Below are 20,533 nucleotides of genomic sequence, written 5' to 3'. Positions count from 1 at the left end.
AGGAGTACGGCCAGGGGAATATTGTATGGTAGTGTGAATTTGTATAAAAATATTCCTATAACAATCCGCAAAAAAATGTAGCGAGTTTCTTTAATGAAATAAAGAAACACCTTCGTCCATTAAGTCATAAATTATATTTTGTTTTAAATGTATGTTTTGATTATAGTAATTGTTTATTGTAAAATCAATTAGGTAAATAAATAATGTACACCTTGATTAAATCTACTGCAAATGAGGCTAGATATTTTTATATGACCACTATATTTTGAAATGCATATAGTGCATCCAGCGCTGGATTTACTTATAGGCTAACTAGACTGAAGCCTAGGGCCTCCAGCTGAAGGAGAGAATCACAATTTGATCTCTAAATAACGGCAATTATCTTTGACTTATAGAACTAGCATCAAAATTGAATCCGTGTTTACTTGCTCATATCAAACAATATAAAATTCGTGGCAAAGAAAGTTAAGAACGTAATTGTGGTTGACATGAAAAACGCTGGAGATTCACATACTGATCAGTTATTTATAATGGCCTCGCAAGTGAAATAGCTTAGTGCCTCTCTTCATCTAAATCCATCTCTAAAATCTTCTCAAATTACGACCTTATAATTTTTTTAAGTCTACGATTTCTTCTGTGAGATTCTTGGTAATTGAAAAGTTATCTATTCCTGCCCATTATGATTACACATATTATACATTCTTCAAATTTAAACTCCCTGCATGCACAGATTTATTTGTAAATCTCTTATTTAAAAAAATATATTTTGCTTACGGTATACTGCGAAAGTCTGGGAAGAACTTTGGTGTGCACGGGTGATTTAGGGTACAAAGTTATCGAAATACAATACATGCTAACGTCAATCAAAGAATCATATAAGAAGAGAAAAAACTCTTTTGTATGTGACGGTTTTTTGGTACATATAGAATATTATAATAAAATAAATATCTAACCACATTTTCCGTTATTTGTCTAATATCCGCTGAGCCCATTCTGATCTCTATCAATTCAAAGAAAATTATCAAGTGTGTAATTATCACAAACTATTTATTATTGTCGTCTTGTATTGTTTGTCAATCATGTGAGGCGTTGAAAATATTAACAGCGAGTTAACCGCAACTTTAAAAAACATAAATAAAAAATTATAATACATTTCGATTATTTATTTTAAGTGAAAAATATAAACATAATATATATATACATATAAAAAAACAACATTTAACATTTCAATAATATTCAATATGATCATCATCATTTTCATCATCATCATCATCATCCTTAACTTCTGAATCTATTGTATTCGTACTTTGAACAGCAATAGCGTTGTCAAAATAATCTTTCCATACATAGGGAACAAACGGCATTAAGTCTATTATATCCTTTAATTTTTTAGATGGAATCCGTATCGGCGATGAATATTTAAAATGCAAAATTTGTTTTGACAAATCGAAATTTGTATCATAAATTATATTTTCTTCACCCTTTTGAAGTGAAATCTTAATTGAAAAATCGGTGGTATAAAATGGAAAAATCTCAAAACCTTGCTTATACATTTGAGAATATTCAAATATTTTTCCCCCTTTGAAATTTGTTCCAGTCAGATATTTTTTGGTAATATACTTCCGAAGAACGTCAAAATGAAAAATATCGGTGTTATTAATTTGTACTATGTTAAAAGGGTTGACAGTACGTGAGTTTTTAATAAGATGTTCAAAATGAAGCTTGTTATAAACTTCACGATGTTGAATTACTTTTTGAATATGGTCAAAATCTCGTTCACAGGGCAAATACGAATGACCTGGAGTCATAAAAATATGTTTTATATTTGTAAATTTTCCCTCGTGTATCATTTGCAAACAAGCTAAAACCATATTTATATTTTTATTTTGGCTGCTGCAGTTATCACTAAAGATTACTAGTTCTTTTTCACTCGGGTCGATACAAGAGTAGACATATTTTTTTAAGCAGCTGGCTATTTCACAAGAACCTCGTTTAGCAATAGTTTCATCCCATACGTACATGGTAGCATTTCCTGATTTAATATTGTGAACATTAAAATTATATGTCCATAATTTACATTTATAGTACTGAAAATCATTAGATATTTTAGGTGTCGGTAAAGCTTGTTGAAAATCTATTGCAATGGCTGCCACTGAATCTTTACTATTTTTGTAAAATTTTAGCAAGTCGTTAGCTATTTTTGCTTTCCTTAAATGTAGTTCCTTTTCCATCGTCAGTTCTTGGATTCTTATAATGTCCTTTTCTTTATCTAAGCCTTTTATAGATATTGAAAGTCTACCACATATGTTACATATATCGCTTATCGGTGGTTTAAAACCTATATTAAAATTTTTATTAAAAACACTGCGATAATAATTATTTTTAGCCACTTTGCCATCGGGATATTTGTCTGCCGACCATTCCTTGTAGATGTCATATAATTTATTCAAATTCAGCCCAATTGGTAAGTATTTTCTCTGTGGACTTACGGCTCGACTGTACTGACTAGAAACGACAGCGAATGATTTGATATGTTCTTCGACGTGAGCTCTCATCTCCACCGATTGAATATTGGTAGTCTTATGTTTTCCGCGTTCATCTAAAGAAATAATACCAGTGTAATTGACTTTTTTAAGTACAGTTCGAACACGCTTTTCAGAAATGCCATGTATGCTGCAAAATGCTTTGAAACACACATTCTTATACTCATTGTTACACTGCACTTGACAGTGTATTCGTCGTAGGGTGCGGCTTGGCGGTTTTTTTACCAAACTTCTTTTAATACCAACACTGCATACAAGTTTAGATAGATATACATTTTGTATATTATAGCCGCCTATAAACAAAAAATATATTATATATTATACATACACAAAAATATAAAATACAAATAAATAATGAAATTACCAGAACTCCAGAATGAATTGAAAATCTCTTGAATGTTTTCTATTCCGATCTTATCGAAACATTTGCATTGACAGGGCGGGCCAATTTCTTTAGCGGGTATTTCTTTCTTCGTAGTTCTAGAGATGTAAGATTCGCCCCTATTTCTTTTATTTCTACAAATCGTTGTTTTCCAATTATTTATATTTCTTTTTCTTTTTTTTGCATATACTAATTCATTACTTTTGACATCTCTGCCTGTGGAGTTTGTATTGCACTGATGCATCTAAAAGTATATTAATGTAAATTCATACCAAATACATAAAATAATAATAAAGGTAATATACATAAAGGATCTCACACTTGTTTATTGAGTTGTTATAACATAATGTAGTACATTATATATGATATATCGTAGTTTTGAAAACGTCAAATAGGAATTTTTGGTAACTCAGTGAGAAAGTACACTTTCAAATGAACCTACTATATATCAGAATTGAACGATACTTACTTGAATTTGTTGTTGAGATACCTCGACAGAATTTGTAAGGAGTATGTCTTTAACATCGTGTGTTTCTATACAGAATATATAATTAATCAATGAAAATTTATACAAATATGTATATATGTCTAACCTATTTCAATCATGTCATCTAGTTTGTCAGTGTCAAAATCTTTGTCGCCGTCGTGTTCTACCTTAATATCTTCACACTAAAAATGTGTTGATTTTAAATTTAGTTGCTATTCAGATTATAGTTAAATAACTTGCCTTAACTCTGTATTCAATTGTATCATCCCCGTGTTCAGCGTTTGGATCAACTGGTTCTAAAAAAGTAAATCGAAAATAGTACGTTGCACTACTGAATTATTATAATGAATAGGCGTACCAATTTTAAGAAACTGCTGTAAAAAGGACATTGTAGCGAATCGGTTAGTAAATAATACAATTTAACCTATCACTGACACTGATCGTAACAAACGTCAAACATATTTTCAAGTTTGGTCTTAACGAGAGTTTCAAATCTGCCCAAAATAAATTTTGATTCATCTTTTAGAGTGATTGATAATATTTTTTTAGTATTTTATTTCGTTACTTATTCAGACGTGTGAATTGTTATCTATAGTTCGCAATCTAAAAAGTTTTCTTTTTAAATTTACGTACATATTTTCTTTAAACAAATTAAATTACTGCTAATAAAAAGTTATTTTTTGCAATTATAATGTGACTGACGATGATAACTTATTTAAATAAATATTTGCCCATTATTTTATACAAAAATAATAAAATATACATTATCTTTAAAATGCCTGACTATGCTATATATGCTCACGGAGGAACCGCAGAACTAATAATAAAAAAATTAAAAAATCACCACGAAGTGAGTAAAAAAAATAAGTGCAATACACGATCATTCAAATCACAAACTGAAAATAAAATATTTTAAAGACTTTTACCACACTCTTGGTGATAGATTCATTACTGCAAGGGACTACAATGCTAAGCACACAGTGGGGCTCCAGACTAAGCTTCTCAAAGCGATGAATAAAAATAACCTTCAGGTGCTCTCAACGGGGGAAACGACATATTGGCCCAAAAACACAAGAAAAACCCAAATCTCATTGCCTTTTGTGTAAGAAATTTTATATCTGGCAACTACTTAAAAGCTGAATCCTTCCTAGACCTGTCATTGGATCACTCACCAGTAATGGTAACCCTGGGGAAGCAAGTTTGGTCAACGTTTAAGCCAGTGACCCTTGCAAGCGCAAAACGAATTGGAACAAATTCAGATGTCTAGTAAAGGTAAGGATCAGTTTTAACCCTTTTTTAACAAATTAACAAAGGTTTATAAATTGACTCACTACTGAAACAGTTAATATAGCATTAAACCTATTGAGAAATGCTTCCCTCATATTTACGATTGTTGTTTTGAAATAGCTAATAAAAATATCAGAATTATTTTCTTAGCGGGTTTGGAAAGTGAATCAAAGTTTCTTTTTCAAAATCATGAGCAAAAAAAGATAATTTGTTAGTTCTGGATAGTGAACATACCTCTCAAGGAAAAATGCTTTAATTTCTGTCAATAAAGAAGCGAAACGTTTTAAAATGTTTCCATTTAATAACCAACATACCTTATTACGCAACAGATCTGCGTACTCACTCTCCATTTCAACTAAAATTCTTTAAATTGGCGATGATTAAGAGCTTTAGTTATAATGGAATTAATAACCTTAATCACCAATACCATAACTTTGCAAATTTATTCTGGAAATGTCTGCACACGAGACGCTTCTTGATGAATGAAGCAATCGTAAGCAAGTATCTCGTGTATTTTTTTCTTTCAAAATATCAACAAACCCTTTTTTCTTACGCCGGTCATACTTTTCGCTCCGTCTGTTGAAATTGACACAATTTTATCGAGTAGAATATGATGTTTTGCCATGCATTCAATTACAGCACTTGCAATATTCTCTCATGTTTGACCTTTGAGTGGCAATAATCCTAAAAGTTCTTCTTTAGGATCTGTAGAGAAAATAAATCGTACATAAAGTGAAACTTGCACTGTACCATTATTGTCATAAGACTCTTCAACTGCTATTGATAAATCTAAAACCAATTTAAGATCTACGATTTGCCGGTTGGTTATATTCGAAGATATTTTGAAAGTTCTATCTTTTACTGTTTTAGCAGACAACGGCAACTCTTTATTTTTTTTAGAATAACTGCTTTGTTTTTAAAATCACGAAATAGCTCTCCGAATGAATTTATAAAACAGCTTTTTAAGTATTCGCCGTCGGTGTGAGGTTTTCCTCTCTTAGTAATCTCTCGATTAACCACAAATCTTGCAATATTAACATTGTTAGAAGATTAAATATAGAGCTTGATTTTTCTTGAATCTTCTGAAGTTCCTCAATTGCTTTGTTCCTTGCATCACCGACAGGATATTTAGCGCTAAGAGACTCTTGTTTAGTTGTAGTGTCTCTTCTAATTTGACTTCTTGTTATGCGGCAATTTTTCCTTGCAAATAAGACAGGTCGGAAGGCCATTTAAGTTTTTAATAAAAGCAAAAGTCTCAGTCCATTCAACTTGAAATTCATGGTTCTTTTCTTCCATTTTTATCTGCTTCCTCTTTGTAGCCATGTCAAATGGGTGCCACCTAAAAAAAATATTTTATTTCATAATAATAAAACCACCAACATAAAATAATTACAATTTTTAGATTACAAATTTACCTGTATGATTTGCAGCTATCTGGAATAATACAGGTAACCTTATACTTAGAGTAAGCAAGGACGTTTTGACGCAACGGCCATTTGAAGTAGAGCTACTCGAGGTGCCAAAGAACTACAGTTTGCCGATCACTGTATTATACCCTATTCATTAAAATATATCTTCGAAATTTATGTTCTGTATTTCTTTTTGGTATTATTCGGTAGAATCATTTTATACTAACTTCTATGTATTTACTTTTTTTGAAACTTGCAACAAAGAGCTGCAACAGCCATTTCTATCCAACTCTACTTAATGGTAATCATAATAAAAGTCCATTATATTATATCAAGTAATATTTATTTTTTTACAGTTGCAAAAATAACACCATTACATAACTCGTTTCCAGCAAAAATAATTAACGATAAACATCTTGATTCAACATTAGACCATAAATTTTTTAATAGATTGTTAGTAGCAACATGAGTTTCTTCTTTATCTAGTTGGCACTTTTCCACGTTTATATGTGCTAAAGTAAGATTATATAATTTGTAGGAATCGCAGACATGTTTTACAATCGATTCGTTTTCATTAAATTCTGCTACTTCAATAACATCTTCATGCTTCTCGTCGTCAAAACATTTCGTGAATTTTATATAACGATTCACCGTATCTTCCGTGCCGACGACCAAACAAGATTTCTCCTTCGGGACAATCTGTTTGAATATATTTGAAACTAACTGACCTTCAGAGATTCTTAAGTGATCGTAGTTATTTGCACCTATGTAACTATCGCTGAAAACACGATCGCCAAAAATGAGATGCTTGGTAAGTTTCAATTTTACTAACTTTAACGAAGTCGTAGCGTCTTCGACGGAACAATGTCCAGCATAGCCACTTTGTATGGTTTTACTGAGAAATTGTTGAGCCAACAGTTTCAACTTTGATTTACGGCGTCTCACTCCAGTTATATTATAGATAACGCTCGTATCTATCACGTACGGGTGCATCATCTTAAGAGCGTGCAGATCGAAATTCAAGGATTGACCCACTAATATTGCATCAGTCGGTAAAAGTCTTCTTAAATCATTTTGTACGTCTGACAGACGCGTTTTAACATCTTGCAGTGTAATTTTTGTAATGCCAGAAAATGACGTCAAGTAATCGACGATTTCGTTATGCGGTAAAACATATTTTTCATAGAAGAGTTTATAGTTTTCGTCGACTATCGAAATTCTTGTCAACTCCCTGCCTTTGCGAGTTAGACACATTTCGCAATCCAATCCAAACATGGGAGAACGAGCAGTGACCAGTTGATACGTATCTTTAGTCAAAACATAATCAGAGTAGAGAGATTTCAATTTATCTTTTAATGGAATAGGATAATCATCTTCTAGCATCTGCCTAGCCGAAAGCAACAGTTGAACCCGAGACAACTTGTCATCTATTAATCCATCCACACTCTGTCTTAATCCATCCACAACAGGGAAGACGGTTTTAAACATAGCCATTAAATCTTTTCTCGATTCCAGAGCGACAGTTATAGTTCCATATTTTTTGATGAGAACAGCCTTTTCAATGTCTGATACCGGAACGACGGCAAGTTCGTCTATAACGGAACCTTTGTAATGCGACGAAGTGACCACTTCCAATTGATGTTCGTATTTTTCATTAAACGTGTAAAGAGATTCTCTCGACGAATAATCGTCCAACGACAGTCCATCGACGACCGTCACAACTGTATGGCCAATACTCCCGCATCGTTGTAAATCGCACCATTTCAAAGGTAAATTAGGAGATTCATCGCCGATGATAGAATTTATCAATAAATGTTGAACGTCTGTGAGCGAAATAGGATCTCGTTGGTACATGTGACGCGACACAGACGCCTCGTTTCCGGCCATCTTCAAAATCATCAACGGTGCTTCAAGTTCGCTTTTCGATCTTCCAACAATCGTTAAAAGAGCTTCAGTTTCATTGTCGAGATTTGAAGTAATCGCTGTCGCGGGATTTGAAGTATCTTGAGCAGCAATTTTCATATTTCCTAGAAAATAAAACATTTATAAAATATAAGTAAACACAATAAAATAAATAAATATTGTAAAATACACACCATTTGGTTTGTCATAATCGACGTCAATTTTCATTTTCTTATTAACACATTCGTGATTATCTGATGAATCGCCTCTTCCTCCATGCCCCACCAATTCGACGAAAGCTTCCAATTTCTTCTTTTTATTCTCACGCTCCGACATCTTTTCCGAATTGTTCGTCATAATGGTAAAACACTGACTTTATATAGACACACTGATGTCATATTTGACATTATTTTGGCCGAAATATTACAATCTTTGACCAGTAATATTACTGTAATTCCCTCATATAAGGTTGCCAAAAGTCCCTATTTAAGCGGGACTGTCGGGCTCTAAAAATCCCTATTGCTTTGAAAATCCCAACTTAACAAAATTCTATTATTAATTATCCATTAAATGTATGATATATTAACAAAGAACGGGGCATTAAAAAAAAATTATTAAGCTTCTACTCACAGTGGTTTTAAAAGATATTAATTTAATAAATACAAAGTGAAACAAATTTTTACGCCGACAATGCTAACGTCAATTTCAGTAATCAAGAAACCTTAATTCAAATATAATTGGAATTGGGGGTAATTGTCACAAGCTACACAATACTGCTAAAAAGCTACGCAGACTTAAACTTTTGATATAAAGTTAAAAAAAATATAATGAATTTAGTTCGTCGATAAAAAGAATCGTAGAGCTAAAATAATTGTTTGAATAGTTAGAAGAAGATTGGTCTGAAATGTTGCGTCATGTGCCGACTCGATGGCTTACTTTGGTGCCTGTAATTAAAAGGTTAATAAAAAAATTCGAACCGATATTTTTTGAAGCAGAAATCCATATCTGAAATTCTTGAATTATTTTTCATAGATGAATTAGGGTTAGCGTACTTGAGGTTTGTTGCAAATGTATGCACTGATTTTCAATAGGCGTTAACAAATTTTCAAAGCAATGATATTTTAATAATTTATATTTTTGAAATAATGAACGGCATATGCAGTCGTTCAAAGCGTAGCTGGATATGCTTTAAATTAATATTAAAATTTAATATTATTTTATTTTAATTAAATAAATTGAAATTAATGAATTATTTTCAAGATCATTGCAATGCTCCGGGATATAGAATGTTTTTGGTGATTCCATTTGCCGCAAAAAAAAACAAATCGCTTTGTTTTCCTATACTAGAGCATGTGACGTGTAATTTACCATAAGTAAAACATGGATTCTCTAAATTCAATCCACATAATTGTTACGATTGCTAATTGTAATGATAGGAACATCAATCTTCAAATTTATGACGTGTGGTGGCAATCCAGCTAAATCAAGTGAATTCAAGAATTCAGTTGGATAACTTACTGCTTCATCTTGTTTCATAATAGTATTATGGGGGCCAATTTAGATTTGTTATGGACAAAACTGGTCGGCGCTGGAGTAGCATTGGCGTGACGGTTTTCTCCCTCTCTACCGGCAAGCTTGTAAGGGCTCGGACGCGTGCCGTCGCACGCGCGCCCTTTTTTGTAATGTAAACAAGTATCATCAATAAAATATTACTGCAGCGGCGCAATCTGTGTCTTATTACCACTCGTCACCATCACCGTCTCTAAAGTATCTACTGATTTATAAGTATATGTTTCGCCTGGTAACACGTGTTGAAGGATTATGTTAATAACATTTACATCCACCTTTTTTAAACCTAATATTATACGTTCATTTAATCATCGATGACTTTTGTAATGTGTGATATCTTTAAATACGCATTGAATCAATTTTTCTTTTGAGTGTGTGATACTATAAAATTCGGTTGGTTAATTCACCAATCGTAATTTTGCGATTAATTATCGTCAATGTAAATTTATTAACGTTTATATAACGTCTCCACAAATTTGTTGCTTTTATGTATTATTATATTATTAAAAAATGTATTATTTTATGAAAAATACTTTCCAAATCAGAGCTCGGTATCACCCGACCGGCTAAACGGTTCTGTGTTTTATTAAATTTATTACACCGTATTTATACATATTTTACACGGATTTATTCTTCGTGACGACGAAAGTGTATGATGTCAATACACCAGGAATTTGGGATGCATTTAAATAATAATTTGAACGGAAACGAGCGTCTAAAACTTAATTTATGGGTTGTACATAACAGGATGCGAGTATTTAATTCTAAATTAAGATATTTTGCCGACGGAAGGTGACGGATGGCGGATACAGGCGATCGGTATATAATTTCTAATATTTTAAGCCACGAAACGAACGTACGCATCTGGAACAGAAAATAAAAAAAAACAAAGGAAATCAAGCAAATCGCGTTTAACCCTTAGACCGCCGACCGGTAAATTCTTAATTACTCGCTGTACGCCATGCGTTTTTAGCGATATAATTTATTGGCTACTTACTCTGTTTAACACATCATTACAGCCAAAATACTCAATTTTTATATTTTAAAATTATATATGTATGATTAACATGATTTAAACATTCTAATTATATCAATAAACAAACATTTTTAGTCGTATTGTTGGAAATATAAGGTGAACAAAACTAAATCAATTGGTTGGTCTGCGAGTTGGCTCGCGTGGACACACCTACACACACATGCACGCGCGCGGCACTATACAAGCGAACGACAAGCAGGGTCATGCTCACACTGAGACAATTTTAATATATAAATCTGCAACGCATTTTTTCTTCGTCTGACCTACATCCTGTTATAAAAATTTACAAATCGACAACATTTCTTTGATGCATACAAAATCACATATATCGTACACAAAAATAACCCTAATAACCAAACCGTTTGTTTTTGATCAATGGTGTTTGCAATTGGTTGCTGTTGAAGGTTGTCATATTTCTTTATATATAAAAATAATAAATAATAAAACTTGATAGCAAGATACGATGTTACAACTATATATATAATTATATGTATAATTTATAATATATACATATTAAATGCTGATTTTTTAGGAGTACATATTACAGTAGTATTACTGGTCAAATATTGTACTATTTCGGCCAAAATAATGTCAAACGTGACATCAATGTATCTATATAACCTCGGTGTTTTACGTTTATGATGAACAATCCGAGAAAGATGTCGAAGAGTGAGAATAAAAAGAAGAAATTAGAAGCTTTCGTCGAATTGGTAGGGCACGGAGGAAGAGGCACGGAGGAATCAGATAATCACGAATGCGTTAATAAGAAAATGAAAATTGACGTCGATTGTGACAAACCAAATGGTGTGTATTTTACAATATTTATTTATTTTATTGTGTTTACTTATATTTTATAAATGTTTTATTTTTAGGAAATATGAAAATTGCTGCTCAAGATACTTCAAATCCCACGACAGCGATTACTTCAAATCTCGACAATGAAACTAAAGCTCTTTTAACGATAGTTCGAAGACTTAAAAGCGGACTTAAAGTACCGTTGATGATTTTGAAGATGGCCGGAAACCAGGCGTCTTTGTCGTGTCACATGAACCAACGAGTTCCTATTTTGTTCACAGACGTTCAACATTTATTGATAAATTCTATCATCGGCGATGAATCTCCTTATTTACCTTTGAGATGGTGCGATTTACAACGATGCGGGAGTATTTGCCATACTATTGTGACGGTCGTCGACGGACTGTCGTTGTACGATTACTCGTCGAGAGAATCTCTTTACACGTTTAATGAAAAATACGAACATCAATTGGAGGTGATCACTCCGTCGCTTTATAAAGGTTCCGTTATAGACGAACTTGCCGTCGTTCCGGTATCGGACTTGGAAAAGGCTGATCTTGTCGAAAAATACGGAAGTATGGCCGTCGCTCTGGAATCTAGAAAAGATTTAATGGTTATGCTTAAAGCCGTTTTCCCCGTTGTGGATGGATTAAGACCGGCTTTGAAATCTGATAAAATAGACGACGAGTTTTCTCGGGCGCAACTGTTGCTTTCAGCTTGGCAGATGGTAGAAGATAATTATCCTATTCCATTAAAAGGTAAATTGAAATCTCTCTACTCCGATTATGTTTTGACTAAAGATACGTATCAACCGGTCACCGCTCGTTCTCCCATGTTTGGATTGGATTGCGAAATGTGTAGAACTCGCAAAGGCAACGAGTTGACAAGAATTTCGATAATCGATGAAAACTATAAAATCGTCTATGAAAAATATGTTTTACCGCATAACGAAATCGTCGATTACTTGACGTCTTTTTCTGGCATTACAAAAATTACACTGCAAGATGTTAAAACGCGTCTGTCAGACGTACAAAATGATTTAAGAAGACTTTTACCGACTGATGCAATATTAGTGGGTCAATCCTTGAATTTCGATCTGCACGCTCTTAAGATGATGCATCCGTACGTGATAGATACGAGCGTTATCTACAATATAACGGGAGAGAGACGCCGTAAATCAAAGTTGAAACAGTTGGCACAACAGTTTCTCGGTAAAACCATACAAAGCGGCAACGCTGGACATTGTTCCGTCGAAGACGCTACGACTTCGTTAAAATTAGTAAAATTGAAACTGACCAAGCATCTCGCTTTCGGCGATTCTATTTTAAAGAGGAGCACAGATGTAAACAATTACAATCACTTAAGAACCTCTGAGAGTCAGTTAGTTTCGAATATATTTAATCAGGTCATCCCGAAGAAGAAATCCTGTTTGGTCGTCGGCTCGGAAGATACGGTGAATCGTTATAAAAAATTCATGAAATGTTTTGACGACGAGAAGCAGGAAGACGTTATTAAGGTAGCAGAATTTGATGGAAACGAATCGATTGTAAAACATGTTTGTGATTCCTACAAATTATATAATCTTACTTTAGCACATATAAACGTGGAAAAGTGCCAACTAGATAAAGAAGAAACTCATGTTGCTACTAACAATTTATTGAAAAATTTATGGTCTAATATTGAATCAAGATGTTTATCGTTAATTATTTTTGCTGGAAACGAGTTATGTAATGGTGTTATTTTTGCAACTGTAAAAAAATAAATATTACTTGATATAATATAATGGACTTTTATTATGATTACCATTAAGTAGAGTTGGATAGAAATGGCTATTGCAGCTCTTTGTTGCAAGTTTCAAAAAAAGTAAATACATAGAAATTAGTATAAAATGATTCTACCGAATAATACCAAAAAGAAATGCAGGACATAAATTTCGAAGGTATTTTTTATTGATTTAGGTCTAATACAGTGATCGGCAAACTGTGGTTCTTTGGCACCTCGAGTGGCTCTGCTTTAAATGACTGTTGCGTCAAAACGTCGTTGCATACTCCAAGTATAAAGTTACCTGTATTTTTCCAGAGAGCTGCAAATCATACAGGTAATTTTGTAATCTAAAAATTGTAATTATTTTATGTTGGTGGTTTTATTATTATGAAATAAAATATTTTTTTAGGTGGTACCCATTTGACATGGCTACAAAGAGGAAGCAGATAAAAATGGAAGAAAAGAACCGTGAATTTCAAGTTGAATAGACAGATTTTTGCTTTTATTATAAACTTAAATGGCCTTCCGACCTGTCTTATTTGCAAGGAAAAATTGCCGCATAACAAGAAGTCAAATTAGAAGAGACACTACAACTAAACAAGAGTCTCTTAGCGCTAAATATCCTGTCGGTGATGCAAGGAACAAAGCAATTGAGGAACTTCAGAAGATTCAAGAAAAATCAAGCTCTATATTTAATCTTCTAACAATGTTAATATTGCAAGATTTGTGGTTAATCGAGAGATTACTAAGAGAGGAAAACCTCACACCGACGGCGAATACTTAAAAAGCTGTTTTATAAATTCATTCGGAGAGCTATTTCGTGATTTTAAAAACAAAGCAGTTATTCTAAAAAAAATAAAGAGTTGCCGTTGTCTGCTAAAACAGTAAAAGATAGAACTTTCAAAATATCTTCGAATATAACCAACCGGCAAATCGTAGATCTTAAATTGGTTTTAGATTTATCAACAGCAGTTGAAGAGTCTTATGACAATAATGGTACAGTACAAGTTTCACTTTATGTACGATTTATTTTCTCTACAGATCCTAAAGAAGAACTTTTAGGATTATTGCCACTCAAAGCTCAAACATGAGAGAATATTGCAAGTGCTGTAATTTAATGCATGGAAAAACATCATATTCTACTCGATCAAATTGTGTCAATTTCAACAGACGGAGCGAAAAGTATGACCGGCGTAAGAAAAAAGGGTTCGTTGATATTTTGAAAGAAAAAAATACACGAGATACTTGCTTACGATTGCTTTATTCATCAAGAAGAATATTTTAATGAATAATTTTAATTGTTTGAAAGTTAGCGGTACTAAAGAATTTCACGAATGTATATTTTTTTAGATACTAATAAATGTGTTTATTGTTATGTTTGTAAACTTTCTCGATAGCCTTTGTATAATTCTCTGATGAGGTACTGGCTTTCATCTTCTCCTTTATTGGTTAGTAAAACAAAGTAGCTTATTCTAAATTTAACGTTTCTTACAAAGAGAAGCATTATCATATTTTGTGCATGATTTATAATATAATATAAAAATATCTATTATAATTAGATTTTTTTAATGTGTAATGCGGGGGGGGGGGGTTTGTTTGGAACTGGGCTCTAAATATCTGTATAAATATATATATATATATTTGAAATCTCGGGATTCATCGCGATTTATGTTTATTTGTATTCTATATTTCGGCCGTGATTTTCTGGCCATGATCATGAATTGTTTGCGATCGATTGAGTGATCATGGCCGGAAAATCACGACCGAAAGATAGAATACAAGTAAGCATAAATCGCGATGAATCCCGAGATTTCAAAATCCATATATATGTATATATATGTGTATATATATATATATATATATAAATATATATATACATATATATATATATATATATATATATATATATATATATATATATATATATATATATATATATATATATATATATATATATATAATATATATATATATATATATAAATATATATATATATAAATATATATATATATATATATATATATATATATATATATATATATATATATATATATATATATATATATATATATATATATATATATATATTTTAAATCTCTGGATTCATTTGTGTCTGTGTTAATGTTTTTGTCTAATGGTGTGGCAATTAGACCGGTGACATTTTTTTGTGATTTTATTTTTCGTAATGACTCTATGGGGGCCAATATAGATTTGTTATGGCCAAAACTGGTCGGCGCAGAAGTGGCATTGTTGTGACGGTTTTCGGTCTCTCGACCGGCAAGCTTGTAAGGGTTCGGACGCGTGCCGTCGCGCGTCCGCCCCATTTTTGTAATGTAATCACCGTCAATCTCAAATAAATATTACTGCAGCAGCTCAATCTGTGTCTCATTGCCGCCCGCGTTCACCAACAGCCCCTAAAACTCTAAAACCGGAAGCCAAGATTTTGATAATATCTTACTATCATCTCTTTTGTATATATATAGATACACATATATAGCGGGCATCTATAAATTTGTCATGTCTTGGCCCCTAGCGAACTACTAATATATCGCGTAACTACAACAGATCCTCTAATAATATATCAGAGACTATAATTATAACAATCTAAAATAAGAACATAGACACAAAATAGCAAAAAACGTATTGCTTTAGATGCAGAAGCGTATATTTAAACTATGCTAAATTACCATTTGAAACAAACAATTGATGAGGTATTTTTATGTGTAGTTTTTTGTAAAGGCAAACATTTAAAAAGTACTTTTTAAGCTGCTTATTTTCAGTCATGCTCGAAAATTAGTTCTATTTGGACCAGACATTAGTTATAAAGCGGAATTACAATGGCGGTTGTCAAAATCGGTATGTTCCATTTTATTTTTTCTGATCTCAATTGAAATGTTTGCTTGACAGACACATAGTAATATAGGGATTTAGCGTCCTTTATTGGTTTAATTTGTCAATACTTCATTACTCATAGTTGAATATTTTTAAGGAAAATATGCGGATGCGTGCAGAGAAAAAATACTTGCATAAATTACATATTGAAAATTTTCATTAAAATTACCAGCAACAAAAACGCTATAATAAAAAAGTCACCGAATAGTAACGAACTAAGTAATAAAAAACAATAATAAGTAAGTTTTTGCAGAAGCTGACATACAAAACGACAAAGGAACATTTGACATGATACAATGTAAAGTCGAGGTAATGAACAACTTGGTAATGTGAAACTTTTTAATGCATGTGATATTAAAGATAATGTTTTCTCTTCAAGTTTTTAAACGTTGAACGCGAATACGATAACAGCCAAGCTACGCACACGCACATAAACGATTTGTTCGAAACAGGTTTGACAGTAAACAGTATTCAAATTTAACATTTCAATATATTTCAACAATTATTTGACTTTAGAAATTCACGATGTTAAGGATTTACTTAAGGCGAATTATCAAATTAGCGACACCACCCAAGTAATAATCGAAAAGATTTCCTTTTTCATATTTACAACTCGTTTAATGAATACAATTTTAATTTTAGGAACTGGAAAGAGTACAACATGATGATTCTAATAAAAATGAGTGTACATTCGATTCTAAAATAAGTCACACACGACATTTGTTAACTCATAGCGACATTCGTGATATTCAATGTGAAAAATGTGGTAAAGCATTCAAATCTCAAAACAATCTTTCATCACATATGCAAAGTCATGGAGACGTTTGTGCCTTTAAATGTGAAAAGTGTGGAAAAGCATTCCGTTATAAAAGCACACTTGCAATACATGTGATAACTCATAGCGATGTTCGTGACTTTGAATGTGAAAAATGTGATAAAGCATTCAAATCTCAATACAATCTTTCTTCACATATGCAAATTCATAGAGATGTTTGTGCCTTTGAATGTGAAAAATGTGGTAAAACATACAAATCTCAATACAATCTTTCATCACATATGCAAAGTCATAGAGACTTTTATGCATTTAAATCTGAAAACTGTGGAAAAGAATTCCGTTATAAAAGCACACTTGCAATACATATGATAACTCATAGTGACGATCGTGACTTTGCATGTGAAAAATGTGATAAATCATACAAATCTCGAAAGAGTCTATCATTACATATGCGAATTCATAGAGACGTTTCTGCCTTCGCTTGTGAAAAGTGTGGAAAAGCGTTTAATTATAAAAAAAAACTTTCAAGACATATGATTACTCATAGCAATGTTTGTGACTTTGAATGTGAAAAATGTGGTAAAGCATTCAAATCTCAAAACCATCTTTCAGCACATATGCAAATTCATAGAGACGTTCGTGCCTTTGAATGTGAAAAATGTGGTAAAGCATTTAAATCTCAGAACAATCTTTCAGCACATATACGAATTCATAGAGACGTTCGTGCCTTTGAATGTGAAAAATGTGGTAAAGCATTCAAATCTAAAACCAATCTTACAGCACATGTGCAAATTCATGTAAATGTTCGTGCATTTGAATGTGAAAAATGTGGTAAAGCATTCAAATCAAAAAATAATCTTTCAGCACATATGCAAATTCATAGAGACGTTTGTGCCTTTGCGTGTGAAAAATGTGGAAAAGCATTCAATTATAAAACCAAGCTTTCAAGACATATGCAAATTCATAGCAATATTCATTTTTTTGAATGTGAAAAATGTAGAAAAGCATTCCATTATAAATCCGCACTCGTGAAACATATCAATACTCATAACAATATTCGTGACTTTGAATGTGAAAAATGTGGAAAAGCATTCAGTTTTAAAACCAATCTTTCAAGACATATGCAAATTCATAGCAAGATTCATCTCTGAGTGTGAAAAATGTAGAAAAGCATTTAAATTTAAAAGGATATTTGTAAAACATATGTAAAACCGTAGCAATGTACGTGACTTTGAATGTGGAAAAGCATTTTTTTACACATAAAGGGTCACTTACAAGACATCTGGTAACTCAGCAATGTTTGTGACTGAATGTAAAAATTGTTGAAAAGTAAACTATCAGAGCATATGATATCTCACAGTGATAGCTACGATCTTAGGTGGACCACGACGTGAGTGCGACGGCCGACTGAGTTAGGGCATTCAAATATACGGCCAAATTCATTACCCTCTTCTAGGGTATATTTTCATAAATTAACGGGGTACCCTATTCGGTTCCGGGTAATTTTTTTACAACTATTGTATACTGATACTCTGCACTTATAATTTATATATTATAAAGTAAAATATTTGCATTTCGTATTTTGCTCCAATAGTATTTAGTTATGAAAATAAGAAAATATTTGAATACAAAATTAATATTTTATTTAATCGAAATATTTATGTACACGCATGTCATTCAAATAAACAAAGAATAATTTTAGAAAACAAGAACTTATGTTTTACTACATATATTGATTTATATACATTGCATTACGTGCATAAGATTCATTGTATGTTCTAACATGTAACATCAAATCTCGATAAAACTACTGCAATGGCTCAATCTGTGTCTTAATTACCACCCGTCACCATCCTGTCGCCAAATGTTATTATAACATATATTTATAATTAATAATCATCATTTAGTTAGGGTACAATATTTTTTACTATCTACTATACTTAATTGGTTATTTAAGTTATCTACAACTTAAATTTTTATTTACAACTTATATTTAAGTTATATACAACAAATTAAATTGTCTGCGAGCAGATGTATGTATTATACATTTTTTCATTAATATATATATTAAAACAACAATGGTCCTAATTTGTACCCCTGTGGTAAAAATAAGTAAACTAAATAAATTTAAAATTGTTAATTTAACCTGAGTAAAAGAAATTTTAACAAATAATATTTAAAGGAACTAGGATGCAGAGCGTGTTTCTTCTTTGTCATCTTCAATAAGAGATTGGTCTTGTATTAATACAGGTGGTTAATTGTATATGAAAGAAACTAAAGTTATAGGGATTTGATTATGTGAATTGTATTGTAGGTATTTGGAAATGGTTTGTTGCAGACCGTGTAACTTGTGAGGAAATAATTGTTATGGGTGCAGGTGATTGTAGGGGTGATGTGTAAGTTGCATGTGATAAAGTTGCTAATGGTGAGGAATAGAATGCAGGGGAGTTCTGGGATAAATAAGAAGGTGAACCCATTTCGCCTCAAAAAAGTTTGTCGTTAATTATTTTTTTGCGTAACACTTATGGTCGGGAGCTAGTCACATTCTAGATCGGTGGTTTTCATGTGTGGCCACCAACAAACATTCCACCAAAAAACGTATCATAGTAAATATTGGAAGAGAGAACTGTTCAACAATTTCCATTTGAATTACTTTTAAATAAATAAAAATCAATATGCTTAAATGTTGTCTTATTGAATATATAGTTATAAGTTGATTCATTTTTATGTAAATACAACAGCTATTTTTACCACATCCCAAAATCCATATTTGGTGCGGCCACAAGGCATTTCCATAGCACCGTTGATGTCTGTAATGCGGCCACAGCCAAATTTTAAGTGGGAACCACTGTTCTAGATTCACATTCTGGTCTTGTGGAATATGTTTTAGCTAAAGCCATTAAATCGTCAGTTGCTGTTGTCTTCGTCGTTAGTTTGCTTTGAAGGTGATTGCTGTGCTGTGAAGGTCTATATATATATATATATATATATATATATATATATATATATATATATATATATATATATATATATATATATTAAATCTCGGGATTCATCGCGATTTATGCTTACTTGTATTCTATATTTCGGCCGTGATTTTCCGGCCATGATCAGGAATTGCTTGCGACTGCCGCTCTTGTTCTTGACCTTGTCATATATACTCTTTCCGGTGGGGCATTATTAATTATATTAATTAATTGTCCATTTGTCTTGGATGATTCATTTGTGTCTGTGTTAATGTTTTTGTCTAATGGTGTGGCAATTTGGCTGGTGACATTTTTTTGTGATTTTATTTTTCGTAATTACTCTAAAACCGGAAGCCAAGATTTCGATAATATGCTACTGTCATCTCTTTTGTTCATAGCGATTTTTTTGTGGATCTCTATTTCGAGTGCTTCTCGTTTCGTACGAACAAAAGGGTTTTTTATATTAGCTATAGTTGTACTGTCAAAATCAATCTTGTGGTCTTCAGTAAAACTATGTTCGGCTAAAGTAGAACTGCTCTTGAATTTTTTTACATCATTTTTATGTTCGTTTTCTCTGTGTGCGATGCGTCTATTAGACTGTCTAATGTAGATTTTATCGCAGTCTGCACATGAGATTTTTTATACCCCTTGGGATTCATTTTTCAGATGGTCTTTCCCGTTAGGAAGCATTGAACTAATTTTGTTTTTGGACTGAAAAATAGTTCT

At 32.1% G+C, this 20,533-nt stretch overlaps 4 protein-coding genes and 1 long non-coding RNA gene across 11 annotated transcripts; 2 read left to right on the top strand and 3 right to left on the bottom strand.

The window, feature by feature from the left end:
- Positions 1-1,148: 1,148 nt before the first annotated feature.
- On the bottom strand, positions 1,149-3,901 carry LOC148226628 (uncharacterized). 4 transcript variants are annotated; one of them, XM_088204377.1, is made up of 7 exons: positions 3,771-3,901; positions 3,653-3,708; positions 3,519-3,594; positions 3,395-3,459; positions 2,908-3,169; positions 2,697-2,836; positions 2,404-2,599 (listed from the first exon to the last, which is right to left on the bottom strand). In XM_088204377.1, the coding sequence occupies exons 1-7, from the start codon at positions 3,799-3,801 to the stop codon at positions 2,552-2,554; spliced, it is 678 nt and encodes a 225-aa protein (XP_088060503.1). In that variant the 5' UTR covers positions 3,802-3,901; the 3' UTR covers positions 2,404-2,551. The 4 variants fall into 4 exon arrangements, with proteins under 4 accessions (XP_088060501.1, XP_088060502.1, XP_088060503.1 ...); XM_088204378.1 differs by lacking the exon at positions 2,404-2,599 and having other exon boundaries at positions 2,908-3,059; positions 3,127-3,169; positions 3,771-3,888; XM_088204375.1 differs by having other exon boundaries at positions 1,149-2,836.
- A 703-nt stretch (positions 3,902-4,604) lies between these two features.
- On the top strand, positions 4,605-18,665 carry LOC148226625 (uncharacterized). Of its 4 annotated transcripts, XM_088204384.1 has the most exons (6): positions 15,868-15,885; positions 15,955-16,030; positions 16,320-16,375; positions 16,446-16,518; positions 16,583-16,641; positions 16,709-18,665. In XM_088204384.1, exons 2-6 carry the CDS (start codon positions 16,012-16,014, stop codon positions 17,990-17,992), a joined length of 1,491 nt encoding a protein of 496 aa, XP_088060510.1. In that variant the 5' UTR covers positions 15,868-15,885; positions 15,955-16,011; the 3' UTR covers positions 17,993-18,665. The 4 variants fall into 4 exon arrangements, with proteins under 4 accessions (XP_088060512.1, XP_088060510.1, XP_088060511.1 ...); XM_088204386.1 differs by lacking the exons at positions 15,868-15,885; positions 15,955-16,030 and adding an exon at positions 4,605-4,684; XM_088204385.1 differs by lacking the exon at positions 15,868-15,885 and having other exon boundaries at positions 15,910-16,030.
- Positions 6,435-8,437, bottom strand: LOC148226627 (RNA exonuclease 5-like). Its single transcript, XM_088204383.1, has 2 exons — positions 8,205-8,437; positions 6,435-8,135 (listed from the first exon to the last, which is right to left on the bottom strand). The coding sequence occupies exons 1-2, from the start codon at positions 8,365-8,367 to the stop codon at positions 6,451-6,453; spliced, it is 1,848 nt and encodes a 615-aa protein (XP_088060509.1). The 5' UTR covers positions 8,368-8,437; the 3' UTR covers positions 6,435-6,450.
- LOC148226626 (RNA exonuclease 5-like) lies at positions 11,209-13,188 on the top strand. Its single transcript, XM_088204381.1, has 2 exons — positions 11,209-11,419; positions 11,488-13,188. The coding sequence occupies exons 1-2, from the start codon at positions 11,254-11,256 to the stop codon at positions 13,170-13,172; spliced, it is 1,851 nt and encodes a 616-aa protein (XP_088060507.1). The 5' UTR covers positions 11,209-11,253; the 3' UTR covers positions 13,173-13,188.
- An 852-nt stretch (positions 18,666-19,517) lies between the features above and the next one.
- LOC148226624 (uncharacterized) lies at positions 19,518-20,302 on the bottom strand. Its single transcript, XR_015812335.1, has 2 exons — positions 19,914-20,302; positions 19,518-19,808 (listed from the first exon to the last, which is right to left on the bottom strand). It is a non-coding gene; the product is annotated as an uncharacterized LOC148226624 (long non-coding RNA).
- Positions 20,303-20,533: the final 231 nt, after the last annotated feature.

Source organism: Plectrocnemia conspersa, unplaced genomic scaffold (genome assembly GCF_051122295.1).
Source record: "Plectrocnemia conspersa isolate PC_06_02 unplaced genomic scaffold, ASM5112229v1 ptg000014l, whole genome shotgun sequence".
In the NCBI taxonomy this organism is placed as follows: Eukaryota; Metazoa; Arthropoda; class Insecta; order Trichoptera; family Polycentropodidae; genus Plectrocnemia; species Plectrocnemia conspersa.
The sequence above is the reverse complement of the archived record's forward strand: the minus strand, read 5'-3'. Positions and strand labels throughout refer to the sequence as shown.

What these genes read in the sequence shown, in the direction of transcription:
- LOC148226628 (XM_088204375.1), bottom strand. Translation starts at nt 3,801, where the DNA reads ATGTCCTTTTTACAGCAGTTTCTTAAAATTG. An exon ending in ACAGCAGTTTCTTAAAATTG is followed by an intron (nt 3,709 to 3,770) that starts GTACGCCTATTC and finishes TTACTTTTTTAG; the next exon opens with AACCAGTTGATCCAAACGCT. An exon ending in CAATTCATTCTGGAGTTCTG is followed by an intron (nt 2,837 to 2,907) that starts GTAATTTCATTA and finishes TTTTGTTTATAG; the next exon opens with GCGGCTATAATATACAAAAT.
- LOC148226627 (XM_088204383.1), bottom strand. Translation starts at nt 8,367, where the DNA reads ATGACGAACAATTCGGAAAAGATGTCGGAGCGTGAGAATAAAAAGAAG. An exon ending in CGATTATGACAAACCAAATG is followed by an intron (nt 8,136 to 8,204) that starts GTGTGTATTTTA and finishes TTTATTTTCTAG; the next exon opens with GAAATATGAAAATTGCTGCT.
- LOC148226626 (XM_088204381.1), top strand. Translation starts at nt 11,254, where the DNA reads ATGATGAACAATCCGAGAAAGATGTCGAAGAGTGAGAATAAAAAGAAG. An exon ending in CGATTGTGACAAACCAAATG is followed by an intron (nt 11,420 to 11,487) that starts GTGTGTATTTTA and finishes TTTTATTTTTAG; the next exon opens with GAAATATGAAAATTGCTGCT.
- LOC148226625 (XM_088204384.1), top strand. An exon ending in TGATACAATGTAAAGTCGAG is followed by an intron (nt 16,376 to 16,445) that starts GTAATGAACAAC and finishes TTTCTCTTCAAG; the next exon opens with TTTTTAAACGTTGAACGCGA. An exon ending in AAACGATTTGTTCGAAACAG is followed by an intron (nt 16,519 to 16,582) that starts GTTTGACAGTAA and finishes ATTTGACTTTAG; the next exon opens with AAATTCACGATGTTAAGGAT.